The sequence below is a fragment of the Procambarus clarkii genome, chromosome 29 (genome assembly GCF_040958095.1).
Source record: "Procambarus clarkii isolate CNS0578487 chromosome 29, FALCON_Pclarkii_2.0, whole genome shotgun sequence".
Classification (NCBI taxonomy): Eukaryota; Metazoa; Arthropoda; class Malacostraca; order Decapoda; family Cambaridae; genus Procambarus; species Procambarus clarkii.
Window position 1 is genome coordinate 20242479 of NC_091178.1, and position 8557 is coordinate 20251035.

Below are 8557 nucleotides of genomic sequence, written 5' to 3' on the forward strand. Positions count from 1 at the left end.
TCTCTCTCTCTCTCTCTCTCTCTCTCTCTCTCTCTCTCTCTCTCTCTCTCTCTCTCTCTCTCTCTCTCTCTCTCTCTCTCTCTCTCTCTCTCTCTCTCTCTCTCTCTCTCTCTCTCTCTCTCTCTCTCTCTCTCTCTCTCTCTCTCTCTCTCTCTCTCACTCTCTCTCTCATCTCTCTCTCTCTCTCTCTCTCTCTCTCTCTCTCTCTCTCTCTCTCTCTCTCTCTCTCTCTCTCTCTCTCTCTCTCTCTCTCTCTCTCTCTCTCTCTCTCTCTCTCTCTCTCTCTCTCTCTTCTCTCTCTCTCTCACTCTCTCTCTCTCTCTCTCTCTTTCCTCTCTGTCTTTCTCTTCTCTCTCTCGCGAGTGTTTCATGCAGAGTGCACCCTGGCGAGTGTTTCACAGTGTTGGTTTTACCATAGTGCACCATAACAATATTTCACCAGAGCACATCTTGTGGACGTGCATCGCGTGAGTTGATCAATTGAGTGTGTCGGGTGAGAGAGTGGGCCATCAATGAGAGCGTGTCGATGGGTTGGCAGGGAATGTGAGTCGTCACCCACCACCATACTTCCGCCACCAGCCGACACTGCCGCAGGTGAGTCAGGAACCGTGGGAGCAATATTGGCGTCGGTCAGCGCTCGCGGAACCCTACCTGTCTTTACACGTATTGCACCACAATTTTGATACTACCGACCATAGCAAATAGATTTCAAACTTTTGTGGAAAATAATAACACAATATTGACGCTATTCCTTATTATCTGGAGGTTCTTGAGAGGATTTCGGGGCTTAGTGTCCCTGTGGCCCGGTCCTCGACCAGGCCTCCTTTTTGTTACAACCCTTCCCCCTAGGAAGCAGCCCGTAGCAGCTGTCTAATTCTCAGGTACCTATTTACTGTTAGGTAACAGGGGTATCAGGGTGAAAGAAACATTTTGCCCATTTGCAGGTGATAAGTCACAATAACGTGGCTGAAGTAGTTTGACCAGACCACACACTAGAAGGTGAAGGGACGACGATGTTTCGGTCCTTTTCGGTCTGGACTATTCTCAAGTCGATTTTCCACTTGAGAATGGACCAGGACGGACGGAAACGTCGTCGTCTCTTCACCTTCTAGTGTGTGGTCTGGTCAAATTTGGCCATTTGTCTCCGACTCCACCGGGGATCGAACCCGAAACCTCAGGACTACGAATCCGAAGCACTGTCCATTCAGCTGTCAGGCGCCCGCATAAAATTAATAAGCATAAAATTCATAATTGCGTTTGGCAAAGATCGGGTGGAAAAGGCGCGTCATATTTCAAATTAGAACGTGTAAATTGACTGTATACGACAGCCAGGATTCTTTATATCCACAGCCATGGTATTTATCCGTCCAGTCTTGTTGGACTTGTTGCCTTGTAATTTTAAGTTATTCTAATTGTCGAATTTATTGTCAAATCTGGTATTAAAGTTGTTAAAGAAAGTGGCTTCCACAACTTATCCTCGCTGTGTATTCCACTTGTTGACAAACTGGACACGGTAACAATATTTCCAACATGTCTTCAAATCTTTTGAGATTCCTGCTTCCATTTAAGCATACACATCCTATTTCTTCTCGCATTAAAGGGGCTGTCCTTGTCCACCTTGCATGTTCTCCTCAGCATCTTATATGTCATAAAAACAACTTTTGGTCTTCTGTCTTCTATAGATGTGTGATTTAGTTCCCTTAATCATTACTCTCCAACCACTTGGACTGGACGGTAGAATGACAGTCTTGCTTTTTGCAGGTCGGCGTCTCAAACGTCGCAAGAAACCTAACTTGTTTTTTGTGACGTTTGGCGATAATATGGGAAGACTCAAAGACACGAATTGTCTGTTTGAAGCAATGGAGAGAATCGAAGAAATTAAAGCGAGTAAGACACCTACCTGCGGCATTCATATGCAGACTTTGAGTCACATTAACGTGGCTGAAGATATGATGACCTAAGCACACTCCAGAAGATGGTCTGGTGTGTGTATTATTTTTGTCCATCCTTGATCATCTTTCTCCGTTTACCGCAAGCCTATGCACGGTGGTATATACAATCACTTCTTTTCCTACCATCATCCTTCTGTTAAGAAAAGTGTTCACGTCTTTCTTCCTCGGGGCCCTGTGCATCAGTGACCCTCAGTTTCTTGATTCTGCAATTTATTTTATTTATAAATGTTTCTCTCGCCTTGGATAACTCTTACATTTTATCAACTGTTCCCATTATCATGCAAAACGAAATTGATCTCATCCCAAACCTGTTTCCATCACTAGTAACACTGTGCTCTGCCTTCCATTCACAACTGAACTAAAAAAATCTCTCCAATACCCTTCTTCCTGATCAGACACTTCTGCACGCTCGCCACGGGAGAGAACGTGTCCTCTCTGCCACTCCACACGACACCCAACGCTACTGCGACCCGTAGAGGGGGTAGCATATGGAACCAGCAACCAGTGCAATGCGAGAAACATGACGAAGAAGAAGAAGAACACAATATTCTAGAAAGAAAGGATGTTCTAGTAGCGTTGCTGATTGATTATGTCCTTAATTATGGTTGCAATAGGTTAGATAATTGATGATGGTGGAGGTGGAGACAGCGATACCTTGTGTGCTCCACTCTCCACTTATTTAGATATGTTCTAGGAATTTTTCCCAGTAGATATATTGTCCAGGTACTCCTCCAGTTCTAGAGAGTAATCACTGATAATAAAGATAATTGAATAAGGTGTCCTAAGCTAATTAATGTTCGCGAAGAACTGTCACACATGTTCACTGTTTGTAAACACATGCTTTCTGCCTCAGGCACCCCATAGGTCGCTTACTTCCGAGTTGGCTCCTCCCTTCTTTTTGGAGAAGGTAGCCTTCAATGAATATTGATTGATTATTTTTACTGTCTAGACATATGATTGAGATAAGATGTGATTATAATATAATTAGATATAGGATTTAAAGATTACAAGTAGTACTTGCTAGCACTATTGATTCTTATTAAGGATTTGATTTAATCCCTACCGGAAATCGATTCAATTATTCCATCAGTTTTTTAATTAAGAAATCCTTCTAGATGCTTCTGGATCCTTGAGAAATTATGCACAAAGTCACGTAGGCAACCAAGGGCCCTATTGTTGTATATGATCATAGATGGCATTGTCTTGTAGGATCCAGATGTATAATGAATCTGTAGTGATTCTGATATGATTTTGATATGATTTTGTCATGATTTAGATATGATATAGAAATAATACGTTTGTTAGATAATAATATAGATATGGTGGGTAAAATTTCCCATAATGGTCTAGGGAACACAGCCAAATTCCTTCAAAGGAAAGGAATCATGTTAGCTGACATCAAAATTACGTCTAACCATCTCACCGATATCTGTATACTTGCAGGTGATAACTATTATTATAAGTTCATCACTGGAAGAACTAATCAGCAGGGAATGAACCTTTTACTGTCCACGTGAGGCAAATTGCTCACTGGCCTAGTATTGAGTCAAAAGCAGCCCACACATGTAGCCAGGCAACAAGTCAACCCAGTGATGGTTGCGTAACTAGGCGGGGAGCAGTCACCACTTAAATTCAGAGACATGTCCGAGGATGAGCTTCATCCCCTCTGTACACAAATTATGGGATCTGGTTAGGCACTGTCCTTGAACAACCCAGTCCAGACAATTCATGAACATATAATTAGTACATAGACTCATTCATTTATTAAGAAAATCAGTACTGGGTCAGGCTACCATGGAAGTTGAAACATCATCAGCTTCCAGTAACTCATTTCATGGCACTAAATAATTTAAAATCTCAGGTAGTGCACTTAATAGACAACCTGAGAACTTAAAATTGTACCATGAAATAATCGAACAACTCAATAATAAATTCATTGAAGTTGTAACTAATGATAACCCTAAGGAGGGACACGATTTACCAGATCATGCCGAACTTAAGGATACAGTTACCACACCTATAAGAATCGTGTTTAACTTTAGTTCTCAGGCTAAACTAAATAGTGACTCATCGAATGACTGCCCCTCAAACAGGTCCAACCCCAACACAGAGGCTAAACGATGTGCTGCTAAGGTTTCGTATAGGGACATATGCATACACGGCCGACATAAGCAAGGCATTCTGTAGGGTAAGTCTCCAAGAAGAAGACAATAATTAAACAAAGTTAATCTGGATTAATAATCCTAGTGATCCACACAGTGAAATAATCACCTATTGGTTTGCATCAGTTTTGTTTGGTGCTACTTATTCGCCGTTTCTGCTTCAAGAATACTTAGATACGCATTTAATGAAGTCCAATAGCCCAAATAAAACTGAAATCAGAAATAACCTGTATGTGGATAATTTCCCGGGAACTACCAGCAGTGAAGGAAAACTGCTAAACATATATCATGAGGCTATTCAAGAGTTGTTGGGAGCAAATATGCCTCTAGTCATGGGCCTCCAATAATCCTAAATTAAATAAACTAATTGAAGCCGAATTTCCCAACAACCAAGTACCTTAGAAGTTAAAGGTGCTAGAAGTCGAATGGGCTACAACTTCAGATGAGTTGACTATTAAATTGGTGGAACCAAATACCACCAACTAAACTATGAGGAAACTACTATCCCAGGTCAGTAAACCTTTTTAACCCTTTGGGACTAATAAATCTCATATTAATAAAGGGTAAACTACTTATGCAGGAATGCTGCCAGAATAAAATAGGTTTGGATGATATACTAACAAATGCCTTACAAGAAAAATTGAAACAGTTAACAATGTATCTAGGTATCCTAAACAACCTTAAGTTTCCTTGTAACACTATAGAACCTGATGAACCTATTAAGCTGCATGTGTTTTGTGATACCTCAGGAAAGTCGTATGGCACTGTAGCCTATTTAGTAACAAATGAGCAGGCAACACTGCTTACATCCAAAGATAGGGTGACACCGTTAAAGAAACAGTCATTGCCACAGTTAGAATTAACCACTCTACTGGTGGGCGTTAGATTGGGTGGATTGATTGACAGGGCGTTAGACCTGACCAAAACATTAAATAACCTCCATATTACAGAAACAGTGGTATGGTCAGATAAAGACGCAGTCTTACAGTGGGTGAGAAATGATAACAAAACTCCCTCTGTAAGTAATCAAGTTAGGGAAATACGAGAATTGTCAACAGAGTACAAGCTAAGATATGTACCTACCAAAGAACATCCAGCTGACTACCTTTCTAGAGGGCTGACGTTAAGACAATTAGCCAGAGCCGACATGTTGTTCAATGGACCTCATTGGCTAGTCAGTGACCAGTGGCTGAAACAACAACCACAAGTCATTGTGACCAATGATCACTGTTCCCATCGAGACACCAGTGGGACATTTGGGGCTTGACTCTATTTGTTTAATTATTAAAGTAATGAAATCAATTACGAAGGACCACCCGCTTTTATAGTAAAGAGAGAAACTAATAAAAAGTGATGATTAGAAATTCCTAGAAGAACCAGTATCTATGGATAAATATTAGGACATATAATCACTTAAGTAATTAATGGGCTGTATAAAGAATTTACTTGAATCAAAGCCTCAAACACCTTCATTGGGGGGTTATTGGTAGAACTTCATATATGTCTAGGAACTAGTGTGGTTCGTGCACCAGTTCATTGTGTAATAACCTAATCTTATGATCAATTAAAGAATCAATAGAAAATTTGTCACCAGTAAATATATATATATCAGTAACATCAGAAAATAATCATTATAATAAACACGTATTATCTCCAGTGCACACAGTATTCCATTAAATGATAAATAAAATGATGAGAATTTGAATAATCAAGGGAATACAAAAAGTCTTAGCTTGAAGACGACTTCAAAGACATCAGTTACGAATCATCCTCGGGTTCTCCGGAATTCCTCGTAGAACACTGGGAGTTGAATAACACGGGTAATGTAACAGCTCGTGGATTCTTCACACATGCGAGCTGTAATTTAAGGGATATTACGTAGCAATGTACTAGGCTACTAAAATATCTGTGTTCATGAAAATGGAAAATTAATTAGTTAGAATACTAACATGGGTTTTGTTTAAGTTGCTCGATGTAACGACAAGCTACCCTGCCTTATACGATCTCTAATGATGCATCAAAAGGGAGTCATATATACTTAGCTAAAAGGGTACTGATTAAGTTGAGGCTTGCCGAAACCGCGTCACAAGGTCCACTCTCACAATGGCGAACACGTGGTTGATAGCTTGGCTTGAATGTCGATGCGTTTATCTGGCCGGTCACGACAGATCACGTAGAACAAATTAACTAGTTCTTTGATGAGTATCAGGTTAAATCTTGCTGACAACTTCACCGTAACGTGTCCTAGACTCTGACACCAAAACAAGTTGCTCAATTCCGCAACAAGTAACTTCACGCCGCACGCTGGCGACTTCTCCTCGAGCAGCCGTTGCCCACACACACAATACAATGGCGTCTCCCTCTCCCCGGCGTCTCGCATTCGCCACAGAAATTATTTATCATGAATAATATTATTTCACGCAGTTGTGGCTAAAATGCTTGAACAAAAACTGGGTTGTAATTCTAGGGAATTAAATATTATTACTTTCTCGTCTTATGGTGGTAAACAAGAAGTGGAGAAGATTTTAGTTTTCTCCATGGCATTCACGCGTGACGGTAAATTTATTACTTGATAACAATTGTAACTAAAAACTCTTGATTTGAAATTATTTGGGAGTTATGTTATCCGTAAATAATTATCACACGGAATACTGATGATTTTAGAGAATCACATTCAATTCTCTAACACACTGGATATAAATGTGTTTAACTAGGTAGAATTTGACGCTATACTGGAGCTTGATTTCGTAAGAATTCCAGCATTATTATGCAGATATAATTATTAGTTCATGTGAACCCTACTGTTAGTAAATTTTAGTTACTACAGTAACTAGTATATTTTAACACTATTTTATAATAATACAATAATATTGTATTAGTGTTGGAAATTTCCAACATAACTCCGGGGGGAGATTTATCGGGTCGCAGTGTAATGTGGAGTACTGACATACCCATCCCGAAGTTAGTATTGATATTAGTATGTTAGTACGTTAGTACACACATAACGGATGTCCCGGATTTGTCTAGGACATACAAGAAACTTAAGTTTTGTAAATTTCATGTTGAATGGAACATGTTATTATGTATTATCTAAAGTTAATAACTAAGAAAGCCTACAATAAACTCTGTGACTGGTTTCGCTATGACATGTAATGTTTATGTTACTAAGTCTTAGAGTCCAGTAAACTCTCAGATACTCTAGACGAAATGATGTTATTAATAGCCTACACAACAATTAAGAATTAAATCATACAATTTAAATAACTGAGAATCTACTGCGATGTGAATGTTCTGGGTCATTGTGACTTGTAACTGTTTGCTACTTGACATCACACCGCAGTATCATCATGATTACTTAAATTGGATGGGAAGGTATTTGCTCTTGGTCAGAGCTATAATAGGCTTGTAGTTTCCGCTTGCATTGTTGAGCAGCAGCTCTAGTGGGGCGGTTGCTCGGTGGATCAGAATTGCTGTCCTCGGAAACTGTTGGTGAAGCTGGTTCTGGTAAACACTCTCGTTCTGCTGATTCGAGAGGTACCAACTTCTCTAAGGTTTTTAGGGTAGTGTTGCCTCGGCACAAAACTATCACTACTCTCAGGATACCTTGGTGATCTGGATGGATAGCAACAATTTTGCCTATGGGCCACTCTGACCTTGGTCCAACACTGTCAACCAATACTAGGTCTCCTGGTTTAAGTTGTACTTTATTATAGGGACTCGAAGCTCCGTAGTGGTACTCTCGTAGAGCTGTGAGGTACTCTCGAGTCCACACCTCATTCCACCTTTCAATTACTCTTGAGAGATGTTGGTAACTTTCTAGTAAGTCACTCCTGGTTACATGTGAAGGGTCGACGGGGTCCTCTTCTGCCAAAGGTATGAGAGGGCTCAGCAGGCCTCCATGTATCAAGTGGGAGGGACTCAGAGGTTCTCTCTGTGAGAAATCATCTGACAGGTTATTGACTCGCACCTCGATTTCCACAACAAGTGTTTGGAGTTCGGAGTAACTAATTTTCTGTCGATGTAAGGTTTTTCTTAAACACTTCTTGACAGTTCCTATCATACGTTCGTAGAACCCACCTTGCCAAGGGGCTCTTGGTGCTATAAATTTCCAGTGGCATTGTCGTCTTTGCAGGACTGATTGCATTTCTGGATGATTCCATACTTCTCGCAGACAGGCTTCTCCTGCCACAAAATTTGAGCCATTGTCCGATATCATCAGTTTGGGACAGGATCTGCGAGCTGCAAATCTACGAAAGGCTTGGATGAAGGCTTCAGCACTCATATCTGAAGTCACTTCTAGATGTACGCCTCTGGTGGTAGCACACGTGAAGAATCAAATGTAAGCTTTCACTGGTATCTTATCTGGATTGCCAGTGAGAAGCAAGGCTCCTGTGTAATAGACACCAGTGGTCTCAAAAGGACGATGATGAACCACTCTTTCTT

At 40.5% G+C, this 8557-nt stretch overlaps 1 protein-coding gene across 1 annotated transcript; it reads left to right on the plus strand.

Moving 5' to 3' along the window:
* Window positions 1-4769: 4769 nt before the first annotated feature.
* On the plus strand, window positions 4770-5381 carry LOC138369636 (uncharacterized). Its single transcript, XM_069333059.1, has one exon. It carries the CDS (start codon window positions 4770-4772, stop codon window positions 5379-5381), a length of 612 nt encoding a protein of 203 aa, XP_069189160.1.
* Window positions 5382-8557: the final 3176 nt, after the last annotated feature.